We start from the raw sequence: 20,351 nt of genomic DNA, 5'->3' as shown, positions 1-20,351 counted from the left end.
TTACCTGTAATCAAGGCATAGTTGTAATCTCCACTACCTGCACAAATACTCATCGTCTGAGTCAACACTACCTTTTGTAACTAAGTGCTCCATAAGTAGGAAGAAAGCCATAACTAGCGGAAACGATTGATACAGGCCAGCGAGTCTTGTAGTCAGTTACTGGAGCATTTACCTGTTGTAAACACGAGGACCATTTATCTGCCTTATCAGCGAGATGCCCCAGGTATCAATACCTTAAATGTCGCATCAGTTTCCCTTGGGTTTTATTGACGAGATTTTCAATGTATCAATACATCCTTTATGTAGAGATGGCACAATACTCCTCAGCTGATAGTGTTTCAGAGGACGTTAAAAAGTTAATAAAGAGAGTCTGCTGATGCTTGGCGTACAATGTGCAGCTGTCGTCACTTTCGTCCCTCCTGACCTTTCTCGATTGACCTATGGAAATTTTCAATACTCATTGTAAATATCCGGTTATTAAAATTTTACCTGTAATTTATGTCACCAATAACGGATCTGAAACTTGTATCTCAAGTATTGATCAGCATCTTAAACGAGACATCACTGCGATGTCATGTATCTTGCTCCAGGCTACAGGTGGGCCATTTAGTCAAAGATTGCAGGTGTTTTGATACTGACATAGGCTTCGTGCATAAAGAAGTCTTGTCCTTCTGTCTGAAAGGGATAATATCTGCTGAAAGGCATGATTTTCCTTCTTATTCTGATAGATTTGGTCAGTGTCACACAGAAATATCATTATTTGATTCATGTTATAAAGAAATCATAAAAGTGATATGATATAGAATATATTTATCAGTTAATCAGTTTGTTTCAGAGGTATAATTGATTGCTTGTACAATATAAATCATGATTTTGTGAAAATGACTTGATGTTTCTTGCAGTTTGTAGTCAGAGGGAAATGTACTTTGGCCGCAAAAGTCACTAAATATCTAGAATATATTGGTTTAACATCTAGGCTGTATGAAATGAAATTGGAAAACACAACTGCATTGTCTCACCAGTAGCATCCTCATTTTGTATTTACAGGTATATGAGGCAAGGTAAACACATAGGATACATGCCTTCTTCACCACCAGGTGTGTCGGCCCAACACCACTATGATCAACCACCTAGCAATCGCACCAGTCCCAAGAAATACAATCAGGTAAGAAATGTGTGCTCGTTAGTGGAAAGTTTATGATATATTTACCTGTATAATATCTGTCCAACCACATACATCACACCTATATATGAATTTGATGAGACATCTAGATGAAATGTACAGACAGATACAGTTAAACCTCCTATTTTGCATTTAGTGCTCTCTATATAAATTTGCTTTTTGTACCTATTTCAGAAAAGATATATTCACATTTCAAAAACTAGTGTGTATATCCCCTCTATTTGTAAAAGTATGCAAAATGATCATTGCTATCATGCAAAAATTATTTGAAAATCTCCAGTATACCTAGCTGCATAAATGGACACCAATAATGACAAATATGTATTCACAGTCAATTTTTGTGATACAAATAATTTTTTCTAAATCATTCTCAAATCCCTACAAGTATATATAACAACACAAGAATGATGTAAGAATGTAGTAGAGATTTGTTGAGGAAGCACTGGGTTCTTTCAAGAGATGGTTGAAATGGACATTTCATCAGCCCACGTTGTGTTGTTGTTCTTTGTGTTGATTGGTGCACTGTATACCATCACCGCCATCTAGCTGTCGCCTGTCGTCATAACTGTTGTTTATTATCAAAGAAATCTTCTGATCTGTACAACATCAGTGCTATTCTATAACCAAAGGAAAAAGCTTACACAACTCCGAGCGCAAGTCCTGAATTATTTAATTCAACAAGATGGTTCTGTTACGAACCTAACTATTGGGCTCTTGGGAGAAATATCGCAGGATGAAAATACAAACTGTAACTAGTCCCTTTGGTATTTTGCATATTCCTTGTTTGTGGACTGACATGGGCTGAGCTAGACTTCAGAATGGCATCAACTGTAGGAGTAGATTATTCTACTAGATGTTCAGGGCACACCGTCTGAAATCTTAATTGTTTCTCAAAACATCAGAGAGGCAAAAACAACGCAAAAAAGCCAAACCCTTATTAGTTTTTAGTTCCAAACAAGAAATTTAGTAAAACTGTGGTCGTCTTGGAAACCCTCTTGGGAGCAAAGGATTCGGCTCGATGGCACCAGTCTTTGCTTTTGGATTTTATATCTCTGTATTCAAACATTGCAAGTTATATTGATCGAGAGCATCCAGGCTTTGAAGCCAGAATTGCTGGTTCCAGGTTACTTTAAAAGCAAAGAAACATCTCTATCAGGCCTCTAAAAAAGATATTTGGTATGGAAATTAATTAGTGAATTTTGATTAAGCGCTGGAAACAGTTTTATAGACTTTTTGAATAATTTTATCGTTGTGATTAGCTTGCATTTTCTGTAGGGTTTTGGAAATGTGTTGCAGTAAGGGATATTATTCAGAAAAGGTTATTTACTATTTACATGTTTCAATCTGTACAAAATCTTGAATCATTTTTATTTATGGTTATTTATATTGAAAACCTTATATTATTAGACATTTTAGATTCGGGAATATTTCTGATGGAATTGGAACGAAATACTGTTAGGTTCTCAGGAAAAGTTTCTTTTCCTTTCAATATTTCATAAACTGGTTCCAGAGGTTTTGAGTATCTGGCCAAACCTAATCGTGATCATGATTTCAAATAGACTTAACTTAATGTTTTAACATCAAACGAAGGTCAACTCAAATTGTTGGAGATGTTACGACCAATTTAAACAATGTTTTGTAATGAGACAGCAGCTATAGGCAATAGTGAATAGCATTTTGAGCTGGAGTCCAGATGATATTCAGTACTCGAAGGCATTAACAGCTTTGTAAAGTCTAGAAAATATAGACCAATGCATCAAAACAAAGTTAACAATAGTCACAAATAATGAAACTATTTTTGACTGTTTTGATTTACCAATCATCTCCATTCAGATATGTTCCTTTTCCAGCTTTCAGAAACAAACTGTCAAAACCAGTTTGATGTTGGTGATGAATTAAAAACTCAGACTTCTTAAGTATATACAAAAAATACATGATTTACATATTTATTTTCATTTCCTTGTGAAATACTGATTTCCGACAAATTTATCATCAAGATGGATCTCTTATATAGATAATTCATACCTAGTACATCACGTTTACTGAATTGCTCATTAGTATTCAAACCCCTGGTTACAAGAGCTTTTCTGAACTTGAATGAAAAAGTAATCAAGCATATTTCCCAATGCCTTCCTTTGTCTAGAACCTATAAATGTTGTTTTTGATTTATAGCTATTTTATTCGGTGAAAGTGATGTTTAATACAAAACTACTGATAGGGTATGAGAGATACATATCTGTATTTGTTAAATCAACTCAAAATAGAACAAAAATCATTTTCTTTCCGTAATGTCAATGAAAAATTTGTAAAAGGTCTGAAAGATATCTCTGTGAAATCAAAACAAAAAATCTCAACTAAAGGTTTTATTAAAGGTTTAGAAGGCAAAGACTTGCTGAAAATGTCTTCATTTTGATGTTAGCAAAGATTTTGTCCAAAATATAACAGGATGTTATCGACTTTTTTAAGGGGTGGGGTAAAGGGGAGAGGAAATGTTTTTTGTATGAAGATCAGCTGATCGAATCAGAGAAAGGAAAGTTTGCAGGATTTGTACAGATGTTGAAAACTAAATGTGAACAGATGGGTCTAATACATATTAAGGGGTATATTCTTTGTTTCATCAACTGTCAACTCCCAAAAGACAGATTGAAAGATTGTTATCTGTTACAGAGATCTGGCCACAACTGGTTTATCGGATAATGTCCTATCTAGGTAATTTATTCACTTGTCCTATCAAAACAGATTTTTCTTGTTTTCATGAATCTACATTTCATATTACTGTGTTTTAGGTGCATTAATAAATTGCTGTATTAAAATTAATTAGAACACAAGTAAAATAAGAATCGGTCCTGTTTGCAGTTACTGAGAGGAAGAAAAGAGAAGGGGGGAGAGGGGGGGCAAACCAGTTTTAAATGCTACCTCTGTATAAAGGCCACTTGTTTTTCTCCTTTGGGTGCCCTTTACAGACAGGTCAAAATCTAGGATTCATAAAACCCTGCACAGTCACTGCTTAAATGATAATGAAATCCTATACTTAATTAGTGTTTATTTCTATTCTTTTGTTTCCTTTTATCAGTAAGACAAATAAACATGTTCTCGAAGTCATTAGAGATTGAAATCACTAATAATGTCTTTGTTTATTAATCATTTCTGGAGACTACATTATTTTAATCAGGGTTTCGTATCGAGAATAATTTCTATCCTCAGGTAAAATTGTACATCTGGGACAGGTGTCGCTTTTAAAATTTGGAGGTATAGCATATGGATCATGGAGAAACAAAGAAGGTTACATTTACCTGTAGGCAATAATTCAGATTGTTTGTAAACAAACTAAATTACAGGTTTCAATTACATGTAGATGCCAAATGTTAAAACATCTGTAAATTATGCCCTCACCTATATATTGGATGGGAGGTGTTAAGGGGTAGGGGGGCATGTAGTGTGATGCTGATGTTCTTTTTTCCATCCAAGTCATAACTTGGGAACTTCTCAATGACAGATTTAGTTTGTAGTTTCTATTTACTCCATAGCAACATGATATCAAACTTTATGATTACTTGATGGTATTCTTGATAAAATATATAGAAGCAGCTCATTCATGTCTTAATGAAATTTTTTTGTTTATGTCAATGTTTTTTATTTCTGAAGAGTTATGTCCTTTTATGATATACATTGCTGGTGTGGGAGGGGTGATATAACTTGGCTTACAATTCTGGTTTTTATCATCATTAATGTTCTATGTTATACAAAACTGACATGTTATTATAGGTCTTAAGTAAATTATGCTGATTTTCTCATTTGCTTCGATGTTTTCGTTGCAAAAGCAATCCGCCTATTTTGATTTGATTTTCTGTTTGACTTCCGATTGAGCGTAATTCATTTGTCACCATGTGCTGCACATGGAGAGGATTAATGCGAACCGTGGGTGCAATGATTACCGATCATCTGACAAACGGCTAACATTGTCAGTTTTCACCATGCAGTTTGTGTCATTTATACAATGCAAATTGATTTTGAACAATTAGCAATGTTTGAAAATGCTGATTATGAAAGCATTAGACCAACATAAAAGAAAATGGCTGTATTATCTATTCTGATTATCTGCCTCTGGCACTTTGAACTTGGTTTCTAAACGTCCTCGAGCGGAAACAATATTGTACACATTGGAAATATGAGGAGGAAGCATATTATTCGGACTTTACAGATGCGGCAAATTTACACAAAATTATGACTTAATTAGTATTTGTAAATCATATTTCTATGATGTAACGAAGCGTTAACATTATATTTAGTGGTGATTAAGGCTGGAGACTTTTGTAGAGAAAACGAAACGATGCATAATTTAATCTAACATGCACATGCTCCACTTTTAAATGGTGTTGTTCTGTGGGGGGTTTACAAGATAAGGATTCAGTGTTCAGGTGTTGTGTGATTACAATACGAAACAATGTTGTATGAAATAGCTGAAATTGGTCCTAATGTGATAGCATTATAGCACAATGGAACAGTAATTTTCATAATGAATCCTGGCATATGTTTTGTTTGTTGTAACAAAAAGATGAAATTATGATTAAAAAAGTTCTCATCAGACTTCAGAAAGTGTCATTTATCTAATGAAACAAGAAGTGTTTCTGAACTGAAATCTTATGTGATAGCCAACAGATCGTTCAGTGGGGGAAAAATCAATCTTTCTATTAAATGTATTGAAAAGTTAAGGGTCTAGAAACATGTGGATGGTTACACCAGTGAGTGTTATATCGAGTCAGCTAGGTGGGCTGGGAAATTATTATCTCTGAAATAGATGCTACTCCCTCGCAAAAAGTGACGATACTTGATGGTCAACATGTCAGCTAAGGTTAGACAGGTATATACTTGTCCAACCATTGAGAACTTTCTTCAATGCTTTTAGCCATGGTTTGTGACCATGCAATGGTTGACCATGGTCATACATGGTTTACTATCGTCATAGAATTGACCATAGGCGTTGATGATTGTGAAATTACAAATGACCATGGTCAAATTAGGTTTATGCATGTCAACCGTCATCACTTGAGGAAGGCAAACAGTCTTTAAAGACATGTTTCAAGACAGAGTTTTTGAAGACATGTTTCAAGACCGAGTTTTTGAAGACATGTAACAAGACATTATATGAGGACATGTTTCAAGATGAAATAAAAAAGCCTCTTTTCCTGTTTCAAAAACAAAATGACGTTTCACAGCAAGGATAATATACCATATAATAAATGGATTTAATAATCTCTTTAAAACAAAGTCTTATAAAAATAAATGATTTGTCAGGATAGGCTCAGAATAAAAACATGATTTCTTTATAGAGCAGTTTTAGGGTGTAATATACAAATTCATAGATTTCCATGTATGTGACAGGATGCTTGCTACATTCGTAGATTTTAACCAGAATAACTGACAGCCTGTAGCCACTAATAGACAGGTCCTGAAAGCTGACATGTTTGCTTCATATTTTTATATATTCAATATTCACATCTGCAGAACTGTGGATAAAGCTAGTGCCATGTGGCCAGGACATGCTAATTTGTGAGGCCTCTAAACATCCATACGAATCTTTTGTCTGCGCCATGTTGATATTTTAGATCCTGCCTAGGTCGTCATTACATTGTTCGATGGTGACGTTCAGCTCGCTGACAGCTTTCAATGATAAAAATAATCAGAAACGAAAAAATGGATACCACTTCCTGTGGCTAAATTAATGTTGATGGATTATGCACAAGGGAAAGCAAAATTTGCATTCAAGTACAAAGGTGTCGTGTTTGTTAAACCGGATGTCCATTTCCCTGTGTCCAGCAGAAATTTATGCATGAATGATTCTGAGTAAAAAGGAATTGGCTACATGGCCTTATGACATGTGCAAAATGCAGCCTCTAATTGGTTGACATGCAACATTCGACAGGGATTGAATGACCTCAATACTGACCAGTGGTCAGTGATTCATGCAGAAATGACCATTCATGCTTCTTGCACATCAACAAAATCTTGTACAAATCCAATTAATGTGTTAGTTATGGATGTTATCAGATTCAATGAAGTTTCTTTTAATGGGTCAATCCATTTCAAATTCTATGAAGTATTAGCAATGATAGTGAAAAATTTAACAATACTTTCATAATAATCATTATCATTTGGATTTCATGCATATGTTTTGTGTATGTGTGAAACAGGGAAGATTTCTGTAGACAAGACAAAAGTTGACATAAAAGGCCCTGAACAAGTCAGTCGTCTTTCTTTGACAGACATCAGGAAATCGTCTGGATGTGTAAAGGTCAACCTTACATTCTTTCAAACACCCACTCACATAAGTGTGGTAATTGATTTCAATGATACATCCAAACTTGCATAAATTAGATTTTAGAAAATGAATTAGTGCTTGTTCTATTTCATTAGTATGCTAAATTATACAAGAGTGTATGTTTTGTTGGTGTGTAATTTTCATCAATGGCATTCAATGAATGAATCATTTTAATCCGAATAAAGGAAAACAGTAAAAGTCTACATTAGGATTTGTCTTTATATATTTTTTATAGATAAGAACAATCTATTGCCAATGAAAATGTTTTAAAGGACATATGTCCCTCTTACTTCACAAAGTTATCTTTCATAGATAACTTGAAGTAATGTTAAGTTATGCACTTTCTTAAACAACAATATTCATCCAAAAGAACAAAATTTTCTGCAGATTTGAGAAAGATAGCTGCAATCCCTTTAGCGTTTTTTCCAATGCTTAATCAATCAAAAATGATTATCATTAATTCTGAACAAATATTTGCCTCTGGTATCATTAATGGTCGTCCAAACTGAATAGCACAGCCACCTCACACTCCATAACTATTCATTTCTACTATAGAAAACATTTCAGAGCTGGCTACATCCTTTCATGAAACTTTTCTCGTTTCTATGGCAGTCTGACAAGCATTGTGTTTAACAAGATCGTACATGTAAAAAGTAAACATCAATATTGTTTCACAATAGCGGTGTTAAACTTGGAACATGTTGCAGCTTCACCGCTAGAGTTCTTTAAGTATGAACAGATCCATTAGTAAAATTAATCAGAATCTCTGTTAAATGGGTCATTTATGAAGGTAAACATCAAGAAAAGTTGGTCAGGTGCAGAATAATTAAAAGGAAGGAATAAAGAACAGAAATTTTTACTGACATATGTGATGCTATATTCCGGAAATTTGACACATCAAGCCATATTGTGAAATATGAGTCAACAGTGTTTATTATATGAGTTTCGTACTTGGTAAGTGCATTAACTGTATCTGGGTGTATGGGTACATCGGTGATATCATACAGCACGAAAAGTTGACATTTCATTGTCACAGACAAGACAATCAATACGCATCGCTATATATCGGGTGTCCGGGGATGTTACCAACTTCCTGTATCTATGGGATTCGAGGACAGTCCCGTTTTTTGCTTTATTGTGTGTTTCAGGTACAATACCTAAGAGCCCTTTCAAGGGTACCATCACTGTTTGCATCTAAGTGTGTGTATTTAAACGGTTGAGTGACCCGACACAGGTAGGCTATGAGCAGCCCTCTTTACTTCAGATCTCGCGCTACAGTGCACACATCGTGGTATCGTTACATAGGCGCATTGATCGAGGAATGCCTTGGATGCTAACATTGTGTTTAATCGTCAACCACGACTTGCTCTCTTTCATACATACAGTGTAAAGTATGTATTCAGAAATATAACGCGAATTGAACATGTCCGGGATATCGAGTAGAGCCGTCATTGATTCCTAGCCCAGCGACAGGGTCTGTGTGCTAGAATGTTGGTGTATGAGACAGTTAAGTTCCAGCACTGTGTATATACCCAAACATATGCTACCTCCAGTAACATGCGGAGTTCAAATCTTTAAATTGGTGACTTGAATCACGGTGGATGCGACTATTCATACACTGAGGTGTTACATACAATGGATGGATATTTTGTGAATGAAGAAGATTATAAAAGTATAGAGGTTTCATCGGTGTCCTGGATAGTACCCTCGGGCAAGGACGAATGTCACTTTATCATCAGAGGTGTCAAAGATTAACCTTCTAATGGACAAGTGAAATTGGCACAGCTGATTCGCTTATGATACCTGTGGATTTACTTACCTGTATTGTGACTGTAGCGAGTTACGTGATGGAATATCTTTCATTCGGAAAGGAAGTATTAAAGAACCCATTGGATTTTTAACTTTTAGAAATCAACTCTAACAAGTGGTTTGTGTTGGTGGTATATTTAAGTTGAATATTTTCAAAAGAAAATTTTTTAATGTTGGTAAATTTCTTACAACCATGGATATAAAGTAATGTTACACCATTCGACAGGAATTTACAGAGGTGTAAACTTGGAACATTAAATTTGGATCTGTTATTGAAATGGATCACTTTGCATAGTCTGAAATTGTAGTGAGATTGAGCGTCACAGAACATCATTGGCTCTATCCATTGGGATGTGTTTATATGGTTTCCTGAATGTACGCATCATGATACAGACCTTAGCCGAATAGAGTAGATTTTATCAAAATTTTGATAAAAATTTGAAATGCACCAGCAACAGGTTTTTGAAAGCAAGCAGGTAAGAGACTTAAATCATTTGGTTGATAATTTCATGCTTCATTAAAAAAAATTCTGCGTGTAGTTTAAAATCTTTTTTTAAAATGGTTCTGTGTTATTACTTGAATATGTGCAGCAGGTAATATGTGCTCTTAAGCAGAGCTAAAATCATAGTTTTATAGTTTCAACGATTTTGATGATTTCACGAAGATCAAGACAGTACACATATATTTGTTGTAAGGCTTGATTCATGTGTGTGGATGGTATCATCTTGTACCACACTCGAATGATCATATAAAATATGAGGAAAATGTGATATTTTATGTATATGTAATAAACATGGGTTTTCAGACTATTGTATCAAAAGAATAAAAGAGACTTCTGAAGATGTTTCATATGATAGAGGCCGAGAAATTGTCAAACACCAGTCTAATCGTTTTAACGGGGAAATGAGAAGACATTTTATACATTTTGTCGAGGTGTGTTTAAATGAAATGCTTTTCAATAGCGATTTTGGATTATGTGACACTGGAGTGTTGATCTACATCGCTATCAACAAGTTATGGAGTTTATACACCATGGTATTGAATCTGACTTTATTTGTTCAGTAGCGACTATATAAACAGATTGCCTTGAAATAGTGGGTTGTCCTCAGAGGTCATAATGAGAAATAGGTGATTTTGGTATGTAGGAGGTGGCTTAAGTTTTCTAGGTATCAGTTAGAGATAGATTTGGGGTCAGGGATGGGTGGGGGTGGATAGTTCATATTATAGCTTTGTAGGATAGTGGTTAGAGGTTGCAGGAGGGTTCGAGGGTGCTAACAAAGTCTAAAGGTTCATTTGATAACAGTTATGTATAGGGTCTGGTGGGACTGGAAAAATAACAAAGGGATATAGGATGCAGAAAAAGGGGTTGGCTTATTGAAAAAGCATTTATAAATATTGTTAGTATTCATGATGGTAGGGAACTGGAGGAGGGGGTTGGAATCTTAGGTGTGATAGAGGTTCAATAACGCATGGAATAGTACTAGATATTTGCTATTTAAGAATGAAGGATGGTGATCTAGGCCATAATTTGTTTAGTTTTGAGGGTATGTTATAGTTATTAGGGAACTTGGGGAAGGGTTTATAGACTTAGAATAAGAGTATGAATAGAGTTGGTTTATCTTTCTGGAATATTATTCAATATTTTGTGAAATTAAGTGACAATTTCAAGATAGTATACGCTAATAGATAGAAGATAGTGCAGAGTTCTCCGAGATAATCAATGGTTGTAAAAGCACTGTGTAGCGTTGACAGTTCATCAGGTGTACGCAGTTCCTTTCGATCAACACAGCTGTGACATAGCGTATACAGTGACCTTATAAGGTGCATACTGCAATAAGCGTAAAATGGAAAGCACTTCATGGTTTGGCACTGAACTTACGAGGCCTATTAGCTTGTATATATGTACTGCCAAATAGTAGGGAAAGATGTGGCCTGGTGAGATTAATGCAAACTAAACAAGCTTTGGGACCTACAGAAATATTTGGAAACCATGTCGTTTACTAAAGGGAATTCACTCTGTACAGCACACTTCCGATTAGCTGTTGGTTGGGCTAGAATTTGAAGGATTGAGTATTGCCTTATTCCAGTGATGGTTCTTTTGACATAATTTGAACTGGAAGTTACTTGTTCATGCTAAATCAATAGAACCTAATTCTGTGTGTGTACTCAAAGGGTGCGCTCAATTGACATGCTGTGATGGAGGGTGCATTTGTTTGGCAGTATATAAGGATGTACTTGCATTGAATGGGAATTCAGAGGATTGATGAATTGGATGGAGTGTGTTGTCTATAAACCCATTGCTGTTTACTTTGTAGAATTTGAAGCCAAAGAATTAGATACATTTCAACAACTGTTAATTCTTATAGCACTATAAATTGTTTGGTGTCAGTTCTACAGTCTAGAATTATGCTCATGACATTTGGTTGTATTTTCTTTAAAATGATTACTTCCTTGACAGCTTGGCTCACTTACCACAAATATATTTCCATGTTAATATTGATTTCCATTTTGTTTTTTTGGGGGTTTTTTTCCTGAATAATTCCATCCCACCATATATTGCCAAAACCACAATTTAATGCCAAAACTTCATGATAGGACAGTTGGTTACAATGCTAGGTTTTACTTGGATTGATGTCATTGACAATCAAGTTTGACACAAGTAGAGATTTCTCAACTTTTTGACTGTTTAGATCTCCATGTCATGATGATTTGATCATAGGACTACATCCTACAGAATCTTCCAAAGATTCACAAATGTCACTTTTTGCTGGATACTAGAAGCATTTCCATGGCAACCCTGAAAACCATCTTCCTCATTTCATCTTGTCATAGAAAAAATGTTATATGGATGATAGCATGACTGTACTTCAGAAAATTAATTGAAAGCTGATCAGGATGAAGCATGTCGAATGAGGAACAGGCCAATATTGAGGTCAAATTCTAAAATTGAAGCAATCACTTTGGCTACATTTAGTATTGATTGAGAACTGTTCCATCCAATATTGGTAGATGAAAATAAGAATATTGAAATTTTGAGCCACGCGTTAAATTTGTCAAACTTTTATTTAAATTATAAATAAACAATTGCTTTTCAACTAATGAAGATATTAAGACTGCAATATCTATACTACACTGAAAATCACATAGGATATTATATTGAATAAAACTGCCACATTTGCACCTTTGTTGGGTTTCATGTATCTGTGGGACTGGCAGTGAAACCACTGCAGTGTTGCTGCACTGTGAGAGCACTTTAACTAAGTGACACGATTGCGTTGACTGGAGGTTTGCATGTCTGGAAGCAATGGACCATGACCTTGTAACGACCAGGGTGTAATCTTGTGCCTATAATCCCGTCCCGCTACACCCATACCACCCCTCAGACACTGCTAAACAGTTTTGTTCTTTTTATGTAACAATTGTTCACACTCGACTGAACTGTATGAAAAGAAAGTGAGGTTTTATGATTGTGGATGATGATAGACTCTCCTAGCAAAAAATAGATGTAGCACAGTTGAGGGAAATAATAGTTTCGGGACTGCAACAATTATGAGTTAGTCAGTTGTATATTAGATTCTTTATTCAGTGTCGTGGTATGATTAAGTAGGATGGGTGAAATGGTCCTCGTCAGTTTTGCTCCACATGGCCCTTTCTCTGATGGAGGTATAAAGGTATCAACCCAGATCAAGGTCGTAAGAATGTTTGCCACACAGGATGGTGTGCTGGTTTGGGAGCATATATTTGTCATTGTAATTTTTCTTTACATACATACTTTTGAAAAATTTAGCTTGTTTTGTGTGAAAGTGAGATATCATGTCAGAAAGTACCAGAATTCTTTTTATGCTGGAAATAAGTTAATTAAGATATCAATGGGTGAGAATTTTATACCAGTAGTTGATTTTGGTGCTTCAGCATTTAATTTACATAGATCATACTTAATGACAAAATCGTTATTTCAATGGAAGGGCAAATGTAATATTATTTTATTACAAAAAATATTAGTATTTCAAGCAAGACAGATCATCTTGCAAGGCATATTTTTAACACACAAATGAATGACAATGTTTAAAAATTATATTTTGATTTATAACTACAGGTGCACATTGTATGGTAAATTGATAATTGATCAGGTAATGAAATGTCAGTTTCGTGAATATGAAACTGACGTGGTTGTACATCAATCCTTGTTGATTGCGTGTGAAATCTTAATATCACATGCACCTGACACAGGTAAATACCTGAGGATTGTCTGTCTCTCTGTAAAATGAGAGACAAGTATAAACCATTACTAATCTAATGCATAGAAATTTACACAGCACATGCATCTCGTTAAAGGTGAGCACAGGTGTCATTAGATTTTCTCTTCAACGTCTAAATGTCACTCACTGAATGCCATCAAACAAACTCCAGACAATAAACACTATATTTACACTCAAATTAAAGCATTTATTCATTTAGCATTGGATTTAAACACTTACTCAAAACAGTTAATGCAAAGCACCACAATTCCTAATGGACAGGTCAGGAAGGTCATATGGAAGGACAATGGCAGATTGTGTCAATATTTTTAAGTCAATAAAAGTGATCAAGATCATTTAGGAACCTTTTTGATTTCTACTGTTAATTAATCGGCTAGACATTGATCGTAAGAGGTTTCCACACAGGTATTCATTTATCAAATATCAATTAGGTGATAATTTATCAAAAGGACTAGAAGGGCTGTCTACTTGGGCCCAATAATGTGTGGGTGAGGGGGTGATAAGTAGAACAGGGAGATAATTAAGTTACAAAGAGAAGGGGATAAGTACTCTTATCTTTGAAATATGACCCCCAGTTCCAGAGTCCCTGAGATATTCCAAGGTATTGCTTGTGAATTATGTCATAAGGTTATGTAAAGGGTATAATTTGAGCCCCAGTAAGGTGGTTTTAGGTCCCTAGGGGCCAGAGACACCAAACTGGCCAACAGGTGTCTCAGCAGACAGTATATGGTACACACACTGTATCAATATGTGAATAATGCATTAGATTGTGTGGATGGTAAAAGCATTGTCAGCTTCAATGAATACAAAGGCATATTCAATGAATTTTTCAAAAGATTTTGCATCACATGTAAAATCTTATTTGACTTTGTTGTACATTTTCTTAATATCAAATTAAGGAGATCTACAAATTCATTGTATATTTTTAAAATAAGAAATTATCCAAACTATATGTTAGGTTAACAAAACAATATAGTAGTTTAACTCCATATAGGTATTATATATATATATAACATAATTGTTATTCAAATAGTGACATTAATCAAACTAATTATGCAGGAATCTTTGTTTAAAGCACATTAATGAAATACATAAATACTTGTAATTGGCAAGTGAGAAGCACGAAATGGTGAAAGTTGAAAGTGTTTATATAAATACAATGGCTGTTTGATAGGGTGTTTATTTCACTGTGAAATAGCACAGATACATACAACGCCAGGTTGTTTTATTTATGCATGTGATTCAGAGGCTGGCAGTTAAGGTGTTGTTTAAGCTCACAGGAGGTTGAGGGGCTTCTGTTTATTTTTGAGTCGGAAATGTTTGATATGTAGACTTTTTTGTTTATCTAAAAATTAAATCTTCACTATTTATATATCTACTTGTATAGCCCTTCACCACAAAGGGTTAGATTTTCAGGCCCCTGGCTGTACTTCTTTCCTTGCCAGCCTTGTAGTGTCTAGCAAGCTGGGAACTGACCAGCACCCTACACCTGCCTCTCATAACTTGTAAGCCAGCCCCTGGTTTTATGGACATTATAAGGGTTGGTATGGCCATGATAATGACTGGTGTCCAGTGCAATCAAAGTGATATCTTACTTCACAGTGTGGTCATCCTTACTGGTCAGCTGTCACCTGTGTCCACAGGTCAATGGACCATTGCATTGCTAATGACCTACAACCTCTGTTAGGTGAACCACTGTAAGTTGACCTCTGACCTTTAAACTGTAAGCTACTACCAGCAGTAGTGTGTGAGTATACATGTAGAAGACATACACACTTCAGGATGATAGCGTGCATGGATGTGTTTTTATTGTGACTGTGTGAAAACTTCAAAGTGCTACCTGGATTTTTATAAAGAAAGAAGATTTGTGATTCCATTAGTAATGAACACTTTGGATCTATATACACATGTGAAAATTATTTTTGATAAACATGGAGATTACCTTTTCTTAGACATTTGCTGGATTTTAACTGCATCCTGTGGTGAAATTATTTGTGAGGATCATCTTGTATCATAATTATTTGCGAGGATCATCTTGTGGTGAAATTATTTGCGAGGATCATCTTGTGGTGAAATTATTTGCGAGGTTCATGTTGAAGTGAATTTAATGAGACATATTAAAGGTTGGAAACATGTACTATTTTACACATTTTTACTTTGTGTATATTTTACACAAGACCACACATGTCACAGATATGTAAGAAGTCAAAACATATCTGGTTTTAAAATTCATTCTATCGTTTACTTCAAGTTCGTGCCATTACTTTTATAGCTTTTTAATAACTTTGTACTTTGTTGCACAAAAAACATCTTTACGATAAAAAAGGTGCTTGACATTTGAGATATTGTGGTGCAGACATGTTTATTTAAAGTTTATATACAATTCTTTTTATCAGATGAACTTTTAATGGTGCAAACATTTAAAAGAATGTCACAGATAGGCAATAATTATATCTACATCCATATACTTGACTGTTAATTACACATTTGTATTTCTGACATTTTGAAATACGATGCATGTTTCCTGTAATGTAGTAAGTGTCGATATCCACTGTATCAATTGTTCAACGTGTACGTATGTAAATTTCTTATCATCATTTGCATATATTTAATTTACTCATCGCTTAATTGAGCATTCCTTTGAATTGACGTGGTTGTCCTGTGCCCAACCTTTCACAACTTTATGTCATTATGTCAAATAGATCTTTGCAAATCTGAAGCTGTCTTATATTCAGGTGTTTTTGTAGCTTTTGAATTTCTGGCATTAGAAGACAGCTTTTGTTGAGAAACATGTAACTTTACTGCAGTTAGTTGTTCAAAAAGTTGGCTTTGAAGTATTAAAGGTAAAATTTCATGTTGCATTTAAAAAAAAAAAAACCAACACGTGTTTAAATTTTGTGCTTACTTCAGCAAAATAATTATGTGCTATTGAAGTCTTGTATTTGAATATTGAAAACTTCCATGCCCCATTAATTTAATAAATCTGTTTTACCTGTATTTTTTTTATGGTTTGATATGACTTCACCGGCATGTGAAGTGTATTCATAGGTTTTAAGTACATGTATGGAGCTCTACACTGACCCCCTACCTCTGAAATACTTTTTTTTAACCATGTGTTTCTGGTTTCATGTTAACAAAATGCACTCATACAACTACTGAAAATTTTTTGAAGAAATTTAATACGTTAATAAAATTGTGTCCTATATATTTTTTTGCGTAATCAAATTTTTGGTACAGTCATATGTCTTGTAATTATATTTATGTATATATATGTGATCATGACAGTTTGTATTGCTGTAGAAAAAAGTGGTGACTCAAACTTATTATCGTAGAGTTAGTATGAAATAGTGGAAAAGTGATTCTCTTGGAACATGTGTTTGCACTAGGGTTTTGGGGAAGACTTTTTCTCATACAAAAGTCAAGGGCAATCAAATCTCATGTGTGAAAATGACTAAGTGTTTTGTCAAAAGTGATTCAAGGTGTTTGAAATGCTGTATGTTTTTTAATCCTTGCAGATGATTGCGGCACGACCGTCGGGCGGAGAAAGTCGGATGTACACCTCCGAACTGTATATGATGGAGGGTGGACTGCCCAATGGTCATCCTGTGGTCCCCATGCAGGGTGGTGGTGGTGGTCAACATGATATGCAACTTCAACAACAGTATGTTCAACAACAGATACAGATGCATCAACAAGCTCAGTTTCATCAACAAGTGCAGCCTCAGCAACATATGGAAGTGGTTCCCCACCCCGGGGGAGTACACCCCGGGGTCAGCATGGCAATGCAGTCACACTCCCTACCCCAAGGACACTATGCAATGCAGATGAGCCCAGTCCAAGGAAAGCATTATGTGACGCCCCCCTATATGAACTATACAGTGCCTCCCCCCCAACATCAACCTCCACCCCCTCCCACCTCCCCGTCAACGCCCTCTCTGAGCAGAATGTCGTCCCCACCCCCAGCAACATCAGCAGCGGCTTCGTTCTTTGCCAGGTAAGTCGTCTTTTGTTATCTTGCCAAAAGTTGTGCTATAAATAAATATATGGCATACATATACAGAGCGAGTGCTGAACTTTTAATTTTTGTTTCAAATTTTTTGGACCATAAAACTCTTTTCATTTAATGATTATTCATGTCATCTAATTTTGAAATTATTGATAAAAACTACCATATGGGATCCGAAATGTCCTTGAAATAATGGACTGAATTGAATGACAGGAGTTCAAAGTTCAGTCATATTTACTTTAATGCAGATATGCGTAAATGAAAAGCATTCATCATACATGATTTAAAATTCAATGGAAAAAGAAACGAAATTGCAGAACCAGCTTTAGCATGTAATATGGCTTTAAAAAGGCAAATTATTCAATAATTCTGTCTTGAAATGTTGTTTTCATGCAAAACATGCATTACAAATCGGAATATGAAAATCTGTGTTATTGAGTTTGTAACTTAACGCTGTCAGGTCACTTAAAATGCAGAACGGGTCGTTTATGCAGCTTTTCTTGAGTACCGTGGATTATAGCTCATATCAGTGTGCATATGATCGCAGGTAATGCATGTGCGATTTGGCAGACGTATAGAAGAAATAATACAAAATCAAATATGGTTTCGTTTCATGTAAATTATTGCATATGGTGCATTCTAGAAAAAGTCTTATGAACATTTTTGTTGCAAAATTTTTCAGTTATTTAGATTTGTTACATTTTCTGTATATATTCTGATAACTTTTCCACAATTCATATGAAATAAATAGATAGTGAGAAGACTTATTGTCACATAGCTTAAGGGCATTGTCCTAATGTTGAAGTTTAAATAATTAATGATACTTAATTAATTACAATGGATATTCAGCCTTAGTAAACCCCAGGAGATGGACACCTGCGATTGTTGAACTCAGAAAATCAATCGAATTTCTGAAAACATATTGACAGATTGAAATGGATTTATTTACATATAAAATGTGCTACTATTATAAGCTATATGGATTAGCTATAATCGGTATAGCACCGAAACATCGAAAAACACAAAAATTGGAAGCGGTATATTACAAAAGATTATCAATTTTTCATCAATATGAGGATGAATGACTCATTCTGCAATGAGTATAATTAGCACAGGTCATAATTATCTACGCGATAAGAATCTTTTGACAGGAATAAATCGAAGCTGGAACTATCGGGGAGGGGTTCTTGGGACACACAACTCCCATGGGAGGAGGCATGTAACTGGCTCCAGCTACTTTACTACTTTTGGAAAGATGATGTCATGCGATTGTGCCGCTCCACCGATCATGTGATACCCAATCAGAGCGATGTATACTTCCTGACTGTTAACCAATATCTAGTCAATATCACATGACAATTAAGAGCCTGATCAATCAGTGAATGGTCTGTTTGTTCGATTCTATCGAGATGCAAGTCGGAACATCTTTTTAAGCAGATGATTGATAAGGAGTGTGATAGTTTTTGCCGATTTGAATCCTAGATTGATTGCTGTTGTATCAAGACATTTCATTGGTCAGATGTTGTATGGTTTGTTGATTACGAGCCAACAATTCGAGATCAATGTTCAGCAATTTCTGATGTTGAAATGCACATCTCTGAATCCGTCAAAAGTGAGCTTTTTTCTTGTTTATCAGAATTTGTCAATGTCGAATATCTTTAAAATCAAAGGAAAAAACAGGCTCCTTCTTAGTTTTGGATCATTGATTTCTAGTTTATTCACACAATCAATCGGTGCTTTACTTTTAAATTTGGATACAGCTACTTAGGTATGAGGGAGGTTGTGTTAAGTTCTTAAGATATGAAAGAATCTGTTTATGAAATTAAGTTTCATTTCAAGTTTACAACTAACCAGCTCAATTAAGCGTTCAAATCACTTTGCACTGCATAGTCCTAAAAAATTCTTGTTTAGATACAATTTTAAAAATTGCAGTTTCGGCAAGTCACAAAATTACAAACAGTGTGATTCCAGTCGTGAAGATGTTCTTTTGATAACAACAGGAATTTGTTTAACATTTTTGAATCCGTATCAGCTAAATGACAGCTAGAAATCAAACAGTGTTCAGTAGAACATTACAGGTTTCTCTTTGTATTTGAATCAACCTAGATGTTTAACATAGAGGGGATGCTATCCATGATTTCCCTGTCACATTGTTCATTGACAAATCAAAAGTACTGATGTACATAATCTCTGTAGGAAAAGTGTCAGCTCAAAGTGTCCCCAGGCAGATTGACCTACTGTTGTGGTCGGCAGAAGGTATGAATGAATTTACTAATAAAAATATTGGGTGTTACGATAAGAAGCAAGGCCTCTGGGCTTAATACTACATCTAGTGTTTACTATTTCCAACCTTGTTGGGTTAAGTTTGACATGTTCAACTGTTGAAATTTATGACTTTTTGCCCTGAAGAAAATGTCAGTTCGTTGAAATTATACATTCAAGATGTCATTCCATCTTAACATTCACCTACAGTGTCGAAAGTTATTTTTGAAAAAAGTAAATAAAAAATTTTGTGGTCAACCATGAGATTAAGTAGTGTGATAGGCTAGAGTTTGACGGCTGTTGTGTCTCATGGTGTGTCAAATCTGTACTCTTTGACCTTAACTCTGTATTTCATGTTAGGAAATATTGTCATTCAACATGTCTTCCCCCTTCCAAGCTTATCCCTCATTTTTCTCTTCTGTTATGAAACTGCTGTGTAGACACTTTGACATTTTAATGTTACTTTGACACACAAAAGGGAGTCTGCAATCTGTTCAGCAGAAAATGCTCAAG

General features: G+C 35.0%; 1 protein-coding gene across 1 annotated transcript in view; it reads left to right on the top strand.

Moving 5' to 3' along the window:
• The window catches only part of LOC132562946 (kinesin-like protein KIF26B), a 264,719-nt gene that overhangs the window by 171,730 nt on the left and 72,638 nt on the right, over positions 1–20,351 (top strand). The window contains exons 6-7 of the mRNA XM_060227723.1: positions 1,048–1,165; positions 17,086–17,564. Of these exons, the coding sequence (XP_060083706.1) occupies positions 1,048–1,165; positions 17,086–17,564 (597 nt within the window). The remainder of the gene's footprint in view (positions 1–1,047; positions 1,166–17,085; positions 17,565–20,351) is intronic.

The sequence above is a fragment of the Ylistrum balloti genome, unplaced genomic scaffold (genome assembly GCF_031769215.1).
Source record: "Ylistrum balloti isolate Yb309-2 unplaced genomic scaffold, AGI_CSIRO_Ybal_v1 Utg371552, whole genome shotgun sequence".
Classification (NCBI taxonomy): domain Eukaryota; kingdom Metazoa; phylum Mollusca; class Bivalvia; order Pectinida; family Pectinidae; genus Ylistrum; species Ylistrum balloti.
Note: the sequence above shows the minus strand (reverse complement) of the source record. Positions and strands in the feature narration are given on the sequence as shown.